Here is a 12,858-nt window from a genome sequence, read left to right as displayed (position 1 = left end):
GGCGCCAGGCATGCGGTAAACTCCTTTTCTCGCTCCGTCTGAAGTGAGAACTTGGAAGCCGGTTGGCAAGGCACGTAGCGCTGTGCATTGGGTGTCCAATGCAGCGGGTTTTTTTGGGGTTCTTTTTTTTTTTTTTTTTTGGCCCAGCCCGCAGCTCGGGGCAGCTACTCCAGTAAGGAGTCACCGCGTGGGTTGCTTATCCAGGTTCGGTTCCAAGGTTCCAGCTCCTAAAGTTTCACTCTTCTTTATTTTTTTCTTCGGCCGGTTTCTTCTCTTCGGTTGGACCCAGTTTTAGGTGACACCTAACGAGGTCAAGCTTAAGGGCTTAAGTGCTTAAGTGTGTCAGAGAAGGGGAGGTGCGGGAGACTCATGACTTACTACGTCCCCCCTAAATGTTAAGCTTACTGTTTACACTACTGCAAGGCACTGTAGCGTGTGCCTGGCGGGAGAAAAGGGAGGAGAAGATCAGCCATCAGCCGATAGTCGCAAGTTAATTGATTTGTCTCGCCTCGTTTGTTCGTCCCTTATGTTCGGATGACAGTGACAATTCGTTTGTTTCTCCTTACCCCTCCGTTTCCGCCACCATCGGAGTCATGATCTACCGCCAAACCAACAATGGGTTTCGCCCAGCCGGCTTGTCGCCTGTCAGGCTCGTGATGGCGTTTTCAACCCCCAAAACCGGGGGTTGAGGGGGCCAAGCTAACTACAGCTGGAATGCTTTCCCTTCCTCTACTCCGGTCCATAGCAACGCAGCTCCGATTTTCTGTTTAATTGTACTATAGGATTGAATATGGTTTCCTTGGAAATCATGGGCAAGTTTATGGCCCCGGCACCGCCTCGAATCTGTCATTTCGGCTTCGATATTGCTGGGGGCCAGGGCATCCAGGGGATCGACGGTATTGTTGGACTGAAAACAATGGGTAGACCAGACACCGCTTCAGCCTCCTCTGTCGGGAGATTCGATCATTCCAAGGCGGAGACTTCATCTGCAGCTACCGGAGATGTGATTACGATCTAGTCGGAGGATGAATTGTGAGGGAATCCAACCTTGGAAAGACTGTGCGAGAGTGCCGGCGGATCCCCAAGGCTGACTTTTACAGTGAGGGATTTCGTCCTTCATCTCCATTCGACGGGGACTTGCGCTGTACGTGCAAGGGGAAACGAATGTAAAGAAAGACCGGGAAACAAAAAGTGAGGTGCATCATTGTAACGCAATGCAACCCCCCAAAACTGCAAGACAGCGCGCGTCTATTCGTCCGGCCGGCTCTTTGCGTCGATCCTGTGTGCCTTTTTTTCCTTTCCTTCCCTACTGTAACTGCAGCTATACCTTGGAAAATCCCATGGCTCAACTTAAATTCCCCGACTCCTAGTGGAAGGTGGGCGGCGACCAATGGCCCCCCCCCGCCCCAGTGCCGCCCCTCCGTTTCATCTTGCCCTCCCCGTTTGCCCACTAAGGCACGCCACGACACCCTGCAATATGAAATTGAGGGCCAACCGTACGCTGTTTGTCGGTGCGCTTGGCAGGCACCTTGTTTCCGTCCGCCATGGTCCAACCCTGGTTCCTGGCCAACTTCTAAGTTCTGGACTTCGAAAGTCTGTGGAAACACCAGCGGCAATTTTCCCTCTCGCTGGAGGAGAGGAGGCCACCAAGCTTTGTCATTCGCCTCCTCTCGTCGTCCTTCTCGGCAGAACATCGCGCTAGCGCCCCCAAAGATACTTGCGTACTACTGTAAACCTGCAAGGCGGGAACCAGGGGGGGCCACACTGCCCTCGGAAAGGGGAGGGGGCCTGATAGGACAGAGGCGAGATGAGATGGAGAAAGGTCCGTCAAGGGCCTGCAGTAGCGGAGCTGCACGTCCAAAGGGAGGGGGGTGCAAGCGGGTTAATCGTATAGTGAGTGAGCGGGTGAACCGTGTAAGCCACTATTCGCTCAGCTCTAGTCCCGTACCATGACTCCATCCAACAGGATGACGAGGGCGAACCGGGGACGCATGAGAGCCCTGGCTCCTTGTTCTGGTCTTGTTTGTAAAGGAACGCCAGGGTTGTGGTCTGTTGGTTGGCTGATATAAATCCATCCAGACTTCTCACCCTCGTTGACGGGCCTCTCTTTCTGGCTCCATCACCTTTTCTGTACACAGCTGGCCGCTGATACACACGCTCCCTTCTTGTTCGATCTGCTCAGTCTGAACGAACTTTCCATTCTTTATACAGCAACAACAGATCCTACTTTTTTTGTGCTCGCTTTCACTCTCTTCTCGACCGAGATACCACCAGATATCGCTGTTGAACAGTCCACTCCTTCGACACAAACCGGAACAGCCTAGTGCTTGACCAAATTCAGTCCTTCCCTCAGAGACTTACAACCCGTTTCGACTTTCGATATATCGAACTTCGACTTCAGCAGGCCTGCTACAGAAAAGAATTGATTCGACCTACCCTTCTTGCACGAAAGTCATACAGGATCCCCACCTTTGCCCAACATGAAGTTCCTCACTCTTGCTCTCGCCTTGGCCTCTGCCGCCAACGCCCACACTCTCCTCTCCGAGCTTTACATCAATGGTAAATCTCAGGGAGATGCTACCTGTATCCGAACGCCCAAGAGCGGAGATACCGCCACCTCTCCCGTAGCTGGCCTGACCAGCCAAGACATGGCTTGCGGTAGGTCAATCTATTTTCTCCCAGAGTTCCGGCACCGTCCCCCACAAATCCGGACGCTCAGACGGAAACAATCAACCCTAGAAGGTGACTCAAGATGCTAATTATTCACAGGCAAGGACGGCAACATTGCTGCGGCTTACGTCTGCCCTGCCCCCGGCAGCTCCAAGCTGACCTTTGAGTTCCGCGAGTGGCCCGATGCCCGTGCTGAGGGATCCATCGATGGGTCCCACAGGGGCCCTTGCGCCGTCTACGTCAAGAAGGTCGACGACATGTTCAAGACCTCTGCCGCCGGTGATGGCTGGTTCAAGATCTGGGACGATGGCTACGACGAGTCCTCCGGCCAGTGGTGTGTCGACAAGCTCATCGCCAACAAGGGTCTCCTGACCATTGAGCTTCCCTCTGGTCTCCCCGCTGGTTACTACCTCGTCCGCCCTGAGCTGCTCGCCCTCCACCAGGCCGTCTCCCTCAAGGACCCCCAGTACTACGTTGGCTGCGCTCAGATCTATGTTGAGAACGGTCCTTCCGGTGTCCTGAACATCCCCTCTGAGTACTCCGTCAGCATTCCCGGTTACATTGACGGCTCCGAGCCCGGCAACAACTGGAACCTCTACGACAAGAAGCAAAACCCTTCCGGCGCCTACCCCATCCCCGGACCCAAGCCTTACTCCCCCTCCGGCACCTCGTCTGGCTCTGCTGCTCTGGCTGCCGCTGACATCCAGGGTGCCATTCCCTCCGACTGCCTCGTCAAGAACGGTAACTGGTGCGGTAAGCCCCTGGAGAGCTACAGCACCGAGACGGGCTGCTGGGCTCAAGTCGAGGCTTGCTACAACCAGGGTGAGACGTGCTTCAAGTCTGCCCCCGCCACCGGAGCCAAGAACTGCGAGGCCTGGAACGCCGGCATGTGCAAGGTCATCGAGGCCGAGTGCCGCGGCAAGAACTTCAACGGCCCTCCCCAGAACAAGATCAAGGAGGTCACCACCCCTGCCCCCGGCGCCATTCCTGCTGCCGTGAACCTCAACCTCCTCGGCAGCAGTGGCTCCTCCAACTCCGACTCAGGCGCCTCTGCTCCTGCTCCTTCCAAGACCGCTGCTGCTTCCGCCGTTGTCTCCTCCGCTGCCGCCACTCCCAAGCCTGAGTACGCGGCTGAGGACCCCGTCTCCGAGAAGCCCGCCCCTTCGGCCCCTGCCGCCACTTCTGCTGCTCCCCCTGCTGCCCCCCCCGCTGCTTCCTCTTCCCCCGCCCCCGGCAACGGCTCCGGCTCCAAGGTCTCCACCGACGGTACCTGTGGTGGTGAGGGCGGCCAGACCTGCTCCGACAGCGGCTTCGGCTACTGCTGCTCCGCCAGCGGCAAGTGCGGCAGCAAGATGGTCCACTGTGGCTGCGGTTGCCAGGCCGGCTTCGGTCTCTGCCTTGACAAGTACCAGAACAAGGGCAAGGGTAAGGGCAAGCAGTACTAAGACTCTCGTCCACCTCACCCTCCGCCAACAGAAACATCGCACACATCACGTTTGACGTAACGCGTTGCACGTAATGTGATTATGACGACACGAAAAAGACCAAAACTTTCGATTCGACACTTGTGTGCTTTATGCCATCCTTTTTTCTTTTTCTTTTGGGACAAGGTTTTTTTATATGGAGAGAAACAACTTTTGGGCAAACCAATTTCATCAACGGCCGGGTAGCATCTTTCCGAGAAGAGAAAGAAAACACATGGGAACAAAAGGGGGGAACAATCTCTTGCATTGGGTTTCTGGTGTTTTATTCTGTCTTCTTCGTGCCTTTCTTGTACATACTCAGTACCATCCAACAACACATTGATTTGGGAACCGCCTTGCCTTGAGTGTTCATGTGAATGTATTGACTGTGATTCGAATTTACGGCGTAACTAAGGTAAAGTCTCGGTTCTAGCCAAAGGACTCAGATACTCCCGTGGCGAGTAATAGTGGTTATTATGCTTCGTCTGCGAGAAACTAGCTGCTCCTAACAAGGTTTCGTTATGTTGCTCAAGATTTTGTCACTCCAGGAGAAACTACTTGACAATTACATAGTCGACAAACAGTCCAGTCCAGCAAAATTGTGGTAACTTCATGTAAAAAGCCTTAGTAAAAATTGCAAGCAGTCGCAGCTTAAGACGACATAAGTTGCTGTACCTCATTAAACCTCATCTCGGGAGCCTTCATGCGCACAACACCCAAAGCAAGCCTTGAAGATGCAACCAACCCTGTGCTCCAGCCTCATCATCACCCTTATGCTCGAAGCGGGACGCGGTCCAATCCAGCTACACCGGTGCCGACGCAGAGATGACGGAAGTATATAGTCTGCACCCTCACACAACTTCAGCTGCACCACGTTACAACACCCACGGCTATCCGCGTATGCAAAAAGCGTGGTGTCAGCAAGCACGGTGGCAACACTCAGCCGCCCCCGAACTACCAGAATCGGCTGTCCGCCACGAACGCCGCGGTCCGGTGCCACCAGGTTCTGGAATAGCCGCAGTTCCGTCTGCGCGGGAAGCTCGGCGGGTGTTAGCCAATAACTGGTCAACACCTCAAGTCCAGAACCAGGGCCGAAGTGCCCGTTTGCCCACCCCTGCGTAATGTCCAGCAGTTCCCACGTGCTTCCGCAAGCCCTCACGTCACCGTAGATGCCCAATTGTGCAACAGAATGAGTTGTTGGGCCGACGGGCCGAGCCATGCGAGTTCGCCGATGACGTCCCACGCGTACAGGATCTCGGTGTCGTTCAAAGCTTCCTGGGTCACGGACACGGCACCACGGTACTCGTCCACTCTCGTGGACTCGCTGGGCATAAAGAGCGCCTCGGCCGCTCTGGGAGAGTTCGGCTAAGCCGGGTAGGGGATGGTGATGAAGCTGGCGACAGGGACGCTAATGCCGTTAATGTATTTCCTGGCGTACCGGCAACGTTAGTATATCACGCTGGGAACCACAGTATCGCTGATGCCATCATAACTCGCAGCTTCAGAAGGCCGCCGGCCTTGGTGGTTGAGAATTTGGCGGCGATGATGTAGAAGACGAAGTCGAAAGTTGGTGCCGAGAATCTCGAGGTCCTCCGCGCTGGTGTGCTGGAGGATCTGGTAGCATTTAAACTATACGATCATTGTAGATGCCTGGTAGTGTGGAGGTCGCCGGTACGGGAGACCATTAATTTTTCTTGAACCATGGAGACGAGCCTTGTGTATGCCACTATTTGTTCTACGGGTCGAGACGTGGAAATACGTGCAAGTATTTGGAAGAATATGGATGCAGCTAGTCTAGGACGAAGCTTTCTCAGTAGAATCGCTTACAAACCCTGATTTTTGGTACCCCATATTACAAACGTAGGCTGAGGTCAATATTCCCAGTCGCTATGACCAAAGATGGAGTGAGCAGAACCAATATCACTTCGTACCAAATATGCAACCATCGGAAACACATTCATTAATCACCAGTTCTAGCGCCGTTGATTGCTCTCTTTATTGGAATTGTTGAGTATTGGGGATCCAACTCCATAGCGGTCGTCAAAGCGAGCGGCTTCATGGTGTCTCGAGCCAAATCTCCATTAACCTCGCCAAATAAAGGCTCATGCACAGCCTCACAATGGTTCGCATACTTACTCCATTGTTGAGCTCCGCTACTGTACCCTTTCACTTAACATGCGAGGAGGTTGTCGCCGATGCATGGGTGTCAATGAGCCGACTGTGTTTTCTATAGCTCCAGCAAATGATCATGAGCTAGGCTCCAACGATACCTCCTCGTCTCATGAATGTGCATGAGACCCTGTGAAATTGTGTCATCGCTAGATAAGTATTCTGTGAATACCTAACTTGCTAAGCCATGACAACTGACTCGGAAAAGTAGTGAGTGGTTTATAGCTGGACCAGGTATCAGAAACATGACACAAAATGCACCAATGACTGTCTCCTTATTACTACTTGTCCTTGAAGTGTCGTTGCCTTGCACAAAGGTAAATTCATGTAAGTATTTAGTATGGAGCAACGTCGTCTTTGCTCCTTGATGAATGTAGGCTCTCTCCTCATTAGCTAGCAAAGTCTGAGCATCGCGTAATTGATACGCCCAGGATAACCAATCACCAACCAACCCATCAGATTAATTGCTCATTGCATGTAGGCACTTCTTTGTGGAGAGTGTTCTCATAAAAAGCCAAATCGAATACCTCTTTTCACCATTCAAAACCCTCGGAAGCCAGGACTCAATCATACCGAGAGCATAAGTCAAGCCGCTGCCTTAAACCTCACCAGACCCCACATTCCCACAACCGTATCAACCAAAGCTTATGATACTCGTTTACAACATCCTACCGCCCCCTTCAAATCGTCAAAAAGTTGATGTAAAAAGCAAAAGTGAATGTAGACCGACCAACGTGGGACTCGAACCCACAACCTTCAGCTTAGGAGGCTGACGCGCTACCATTGCGCCAGCCGGCCATGAAATGCGAGCTTTGATGCTCGTTGTTGACGTCAGGCAATCAGTTTGGGTCTTATGTAGCGTGTGTGTGTTATGGGACCTGCGGAGTCATTGTGGAATGTTTGTGTGGTGGCACCGCCCTGTGGTGGGGCATCGTGGTGGAAAAGGTACGTAACGGACTGCAGTGTGAGTTTGGGAAGCGTAATAGTAATAGCAACGTTGAAGTGGACGAGCAAGCATGTGTAGAGCTCGAGCTGGAGCTGGCGATGGCATGCATGTGAAAGATCAATAACCTTTTTCTGTTGGGGGACAACGCGTTGACGAGACCGGATTAGGCTGGTTGCTGTCTGATGGCAGTGAGTATGCGACTTGCTCCTGATCAATGTAGTGCTATGAATGCATGGTTCTGGAACAACAAAGGGTGGTAAAATTGGTGGCAGCTGAAGCCCTGTTTTTTTTTTCTCCTCTTCAAAGTTGAAAAAGTGTTATGTCTTGTTACTTTATCGGAAATCTTTGAACTCGCGCATGGCCAGCTGTATACTGAAAATAACTGATTAATGGGCATGTGCCCGTGGAGCATCAGTTTGCCCAACTCCCTAGGTCAGGTCGGTTCACGCATGTGGCAGTATTTGTCGGCGCGTAGCTGTGCAGCCCATCTTGAGCATCCGACATATTCGAATTTTTCTTCCCTCTTAAATCTTCATTTCACAGACCAGACCTTTAACTACTTCTCATCTGCCGTCTCTCATAACTAAGTTGATTTGGCACCGGCCATCTCAGACGCTGAAGGGTCGTATCCCAAACAAACAGCAGTGGCATAGTCGCCGTCGTGGCTGATGGAAACCATGGCCGTTTGGTCCGGCTCACCTTCCCTCTCGCTTCGGAGGACGGCCACGGGTGGGCCGCTGCCGTTAGGATTTTCCTTGCCCTCCACCAGCGCCTTCCTGACGATGGTTATGTCGTGAAATGAGAGCCGCCTGAAAGGATGCGCCTTGAAAGTCGCTTCTTTGGCGGCGAACCTGTGAGATGAGCTTCCAGTATCAGCTCACGTAGCTCAGGTGTCTGTCAGTGCCAGGTTGTACGGGCCCCATACGTACCTTCCAGCTACGTATGTCGCCTTCTTCCATAAGGTAGGATTGTGTTTCTTCAAAGCTTCAAAATCGCCATTTTGAAAATTGGCTGCCAAAGTTTGCGGACTGCCCTTCATAGAATCGGCAGGAACCAGCGCGCGTTCATCTTGGGTGAAGACGCGTTGAAGAAACCTTGTCCCTCGGTCGCTGGCCAGAAGCCGATAGATGCGCGAGACTTGGCAGATATCGGTCCCGATATTCAAGGGGAAAGGAAACGATCTTGGCAGCACCATGAGTCTGATGCGACAACGGAACTGCTGGAGCAAAAAGCAGACTCCAATTATTGGACTGACACAATCAAAAGAAGCTTGTCAAGTTCACTGCTTGAAGCTTTGGGGTTAATCGACCATTCCCTATAAAGACTAGTGCTAAAGATAAAAGAGCTCCGGAACGATAGCGATAACGATAAGAATGCCAACTACGTCATCTTCTACGCCTCGCATCTTCCTAGCCCACTAACAACAAGGGGATATTACCGTGCTCTCCTGCATGCGTGACCAAAGAATGCTATTTACATGCCATCCCAAGAACAATTCAGTTGTCATAGCAGTTTTGACCTAGCAACTTTTCATGTCTCCACAGCCTCTCATGGGCTATCAATTATGTCTCCATCTGCGCCTGTTTTTGGCGTAGTGGGTGCTCCGGTTACGAATGCCACCCATTGACAGGCTAATTGTCTTTCTGGTTTAATGCAATGTGTTGCACTTACTGGTCGTCAGCCAGAAGAGGAGCACGCTCCTGGTCTGCGGGGGCCGAACGGCGGGTCCAGGAGTACTCCTTGCCAGTCCAGGCAGGGTAGGCAATAACGAGTGTTGAGACGAACAGGACTGCCATGATGGTGAAGGCGAAGATCCACTGGAAGGCAATGATCTGACGCTCGAACTGGGCAACGCCGATGGCGGCGGACAGAACGCTGAGGGAAAAGCCAATGGTGTAGTCCTACGAAATGTTAGAAAAAGTCAGGGAGCGTTGACGATCGGCGTCACTTACCTTGTAGATGGTGATGAAGAATCCTCCGTAGACAAGGAGGGACCAAATGAAGATGTTGCCAAAGATGCGGGCAACCAAGCTGTGGGGGTGGGGAACCATGATGGCGCCGTTCCAGTAAATAGCGACAAAGGTCCAGGCCAGAGGAGCAGATACGACTGGCCAGTGGATGAAACGCGGGTAGGTGTTGTGGCGGAAGTACAGCGAGGAAAGGTTGAAGAAGTTGATAATCAAGATAACCTCAGCCCAGGCGAAGTGGGAGCGCACGAAGAGCATGACGAAGGCGAAGTGCAAGAGGTTGTTGAAGATGAAGTGAGATCCAACGCTGGCGGCGGCGTTCACATAGTCGGCGTTGCTAGAGAAGAGATGACCGACGTATCCGATTTGAAGGATAAAAAGAACAATCCTGCAAAACTGTTAATACTGTAAATAATTTATTGGTCTTTCCATACTCACCAGTAGATGTCAACAATGACAGAGTTGAGGGTGAATGCAGTCGGGTACAGCCAGTTCTGATCCCAGATTCTTCTCCGGATCGTGAAGCCATCGTGAGGCTCGTAAACGGTGTAGTATAGGGTAACGACAAGAGAAAGGATCCAACTCAATATGGACAGGACCTTGTACGTCGTGATGGCGCCAGCACTATGAGACTCCTTCCTGGAGAAGGGGTTCACTTGGTGAGGTTAGCAGGCTGCAAGCCATAGTAAAGACAAATGAAAAGAAAACTCACAGGCGTGGATGCGCTCTGAAGCGGTAGGCATTATGGCTTGCCTTCGGAAATCAAAAGTCGACGTTGTTTGTTTAGTCTTGTTCCTTGATGTTTGCAATCCGCAATCCGCTTTTGAAGATGAGCCGCTCGATTGTAATGAAGAGTGAGGTTGCTGGTAGGCAGAAGCTCGAAAAACAAAAATATTGGCTTGGTTGGGGGAGGGCAGGTAGCATTTAAACGAGCAGAAACATCGATGGCAGACGGGATGCTAAATCTGCGGGGAAGCAACTCGCCACAGGTACATTAGCGTGTAACGCAGACGCAAGAAGAGGTACGTTCCCTGCTGCAGGTCGGCAAGGAGGGTAGGTGCTGTGTGGGTGGTGCTGTACATCGGCCTTACCATCACAAATTGATGTGGACTACACTCACAGCCACCCATCCTCCGTGCTTCCTCCTCCTCCTCTTTTACCACCACCACCACCACCGCAATCACAACCAGCCATTTACGTGTGGTGGGCTACTGTGCAGTACGTAGCCCCCCAAGACAGACAGATCACCTCACGATCCAAGGTTGTCTGTGCTAAGAGCATAACCCAATCCTGGGGGTGCACGGGAAAAGCTTGGAAGCGGCGGGCGTGGCCAGTGGACAAATGGGATGGAAAGGTAGGTGCATGTATGTACTCGTTTGAATTGTTTGGACGCCTTGTTTGGGTTGGCCATTGACTGGCATCTGAGCTATCCTATTACCGATTGGATGTCCTCTGCAGCACGTAAGGCGGGTGTATGGTGACCTCCTCTGCTCGGCCGACGTTTGTTCTGGGGGCTTTTGTTACGTATGTGAGATGTTGCAACCATGTAGAGATGCGCAAGCGCTTTCAATCGGGATCGGTCCTCTGGCGGTTCAACGACACGGTACAAGGAGCCTGCTAGTTGTAGCCAATGCATTGACAGCCGGACAGGCTGGCTGATCAGTCTGAGCTACCCTGTTTGTTGTAATACTCCCTGTCTATTTAGCAGCCACACTCGAGGTCAGGAGTCTAGAAAGAGCAACCCCCGAGCTGTCGTCAGAGCTGACGATGCTTGGATGCCCCCAGGGGAGAGAGTGTGCTGTTCCTTACTAGTAGCAAAGCCGCCCAGCCCCAACCGGCTTCCTATTAGCGATAGGAAAATGTCTGTCAAGAGGTTGCTGGTCCCTACTGAAGTGTACCTTGATGGGGTGGTACAACAGGCAGGCCCTTGCCTACCTACTCCAGGAGGTAGGGGAGATCGAAGATATGGTGCAAGCCACAGAGTTGCCACAATACACGTAGTAAGAGGTATTTATTTTAGGACTGGGGGAGGCGCCCCCCGTTTCTCGGTACCAGCCTGAGACCAAACAGCGAGAAATCAGACCTGCTGGATTGTCTTGAGCTTGGAGAGGTGAGAGAAAGATGAGGTGAAGCTGGCGCACACGCCAGGCGTTGCGCAGCAGGTGTGGAGCGCATTGCAGCTGCAGTCCGATGGCCGACAGGGGCTTTGGGCGCGGAGTGCCATCCGTGATTGGGCCATCCCTGTACAGGTATGACGACTTTCTACTACTTGCCCCACTTCGCTCCGATCCCATGCTCCAGGGCCACTCTTTCCCGCTCCAAAACTTCTCCATCGCCTCTCGCTTTTAGAGCACTGACCAAGATTATCGCTGCCATGGGGCCAGGAGACATACCTCTACGTATTTCGTACGCTAGCGTCCGTATTGCTCAAGATTCTAGGCAAACAATAGGAAGGTGCAATAGACTGGCGCGGCTATCTCGTGGGTAGCCCTCAATAGAATCTGCCAGCAGCTTCTGCTACCGACAACACATCGTTGCCTAGGTTCTCGATGGCTTTCCTACAGCTCATATGGAGGTAGCAACGCACCCTGTGGGTTTCCTTTTCTGCGGACCCTTGTTGGGAACACTGCATCACAGAGGAAACGGGGCCCTTGCTTTCAATTTTCCAGACCTCATCATCATCACCTCATAGCTCCTCCCCTCGGCTGACATTCTGCTACCGGATGGCGGGTCACTCTGCTCATGTGAGGGCATCGTTTCCTCTTCCTCGCAATTCAGCTCCCGCAAATGCGGCATCCACGCAACCACCGCACTCGAGTACACGGTACATTTGTATGAATAGTCGCCAGTATTTGCAACGCACCCATCCTCCAATTCCCCAATGGAACGGGGCGCCGTTCGAGAGGGGGAGCGGAAGCTATGATAGCGCCGCACACCACTACGACCAACAGAAACCACCTTACACACCGCTTTCTCGCCTACTCGGGCAGAATGCTTGTCAGCTTAAGATCGGCCAGAGTCAAATGTTTTTTCGCTTTTTCAAATAGCCGTGCCTCGTCTACTAGTACAGACTGCAGCTACACCTCGCGGGAGAAAAGAAACCGCCATCGGCCCACTGCACGTCTCATGCCACTGCTCTAATCTTGGCAAACCAACCAGGCCTCGACCCCCAGAGCCTGTCGCCATGCAGCTCCTATGTGTGGCTAACAATGGCATCGAAGCCAACTACTGCCCCGTCTGCTACACGAAGTACTTCTACCCGCCCAATACCTTCCCACGTCACCGCACCTTTTTCTCCGGCCTCTGGACTAAATTGCGGGGCATAAGCCAACTCGGGTCACCTGTCCATCCTCGAGACACCCGAGTTTGTCCTGCCCCTCGCGTCCGATGACAGCATTCGCCGTCCAACCGCCCGAGAGTTGAGAGAGAACTTGTGCAGTAACTGCTAATTGACAGCCACGAAATCAGCGCGCCGTTTCAAATTCGGTCTTTTCAAAGAATTCCCACCTCGACTGATGCTGCTTCTCCGAAATATGGCAGATCAACAAGTTGCTTTCAACTGTTTTATCTTATCTACCCAAGGAGTTGTCTTATTTTTCTTTATACCGGCCTGTCTTTTTTTTTTTCCCCTCCAACTTTTCCC

At 52.5% G+C, this 12,858-nt stretch overlaps 3 protein-coding genes across 3 annotated transcripts; 1 reads left to right on the top strand and 2 right to left on the bottom strand.

The window, feature by feature from the left end:
• Positions 1-2,480: 2,480 nt before the first annotated feature.
• Positions 2,481-4,115, top strand: CTRU02_202320 (endoglucanase b; the record flags this gene model as incomplete). Its single annotated transcript, XM_036719727.1, has 2 exons — positions 2,481-2,658; positions 2,770-4,115. The coding sequence occupies 2 exons, from the start codon at positions 2,481-2,483 to the stop codon at positions 4,113-4,115; spliced, it is 1,524 nt and encodes a 507-aa protein (XP_036588429.1).
• A 3,716-nt stretch (positions 4,116-7,831) lies between these two features.
• CTRU02_202319 (holo-acyl-carrier-protein synthase) lies at positions 7,832-8,443 on the bottom strand (the record flags this gene model as incomplete). The annotated part of the gene is made up of 2 exons (XM_036719725.1): positions 7,832-8,099; positions 8,178-8,443. 2 exons carry the CDS (start codon positions 8,441-8,443, stop codon positions 7,832-7,834), a joined length of 534 nt encoding a protein of 177 aa, XP_036588427.1.
• Positions 8,444-8,915: 472 nt separating this feature from the next.
• On the bottom strand, positions 8,916-9,958 carry CTRU02_202318 (uncharacterized protein; the record flags this gene model as incomplete). The annotated part of the gene is made up of 4 exons (XM_036719724.1): positions 8,916-9,149; positions 9,201-9,603; positions 9,654-9,870; positions 9,928-9,958. 4 exons carry the CDS (start codon positions 9,956-9,958, stop codon positions 8,916-8,918), a joined length of 885 nt encoding a protein of 294 aa, XP_036588426.1.
• Positions 9,959-12,858: the final 2,900 nt, after the last annotated feature.

This window comes from Colletotrichum truncatum (genome assembly GCF_014235925.2).
Source record: "Colletotrichum truncatum strain CMES1059 chromosome Unknown Contig_0001, whole genome shotgun sequence".
Taxonomy (NCBI): domain Eukaryota; kingdom Fungi; phylum Ascomycota; class Sordariomycetes; order Glomerellales; family Glomerellaceae; genus Colletotrichum; species Colletotrichum truncatum.
The sequence above is the reverse complement of the archived record's forward strand: the minus strand, read 5'-3'. Positions and strand labels throughout refer to the sequence as shown.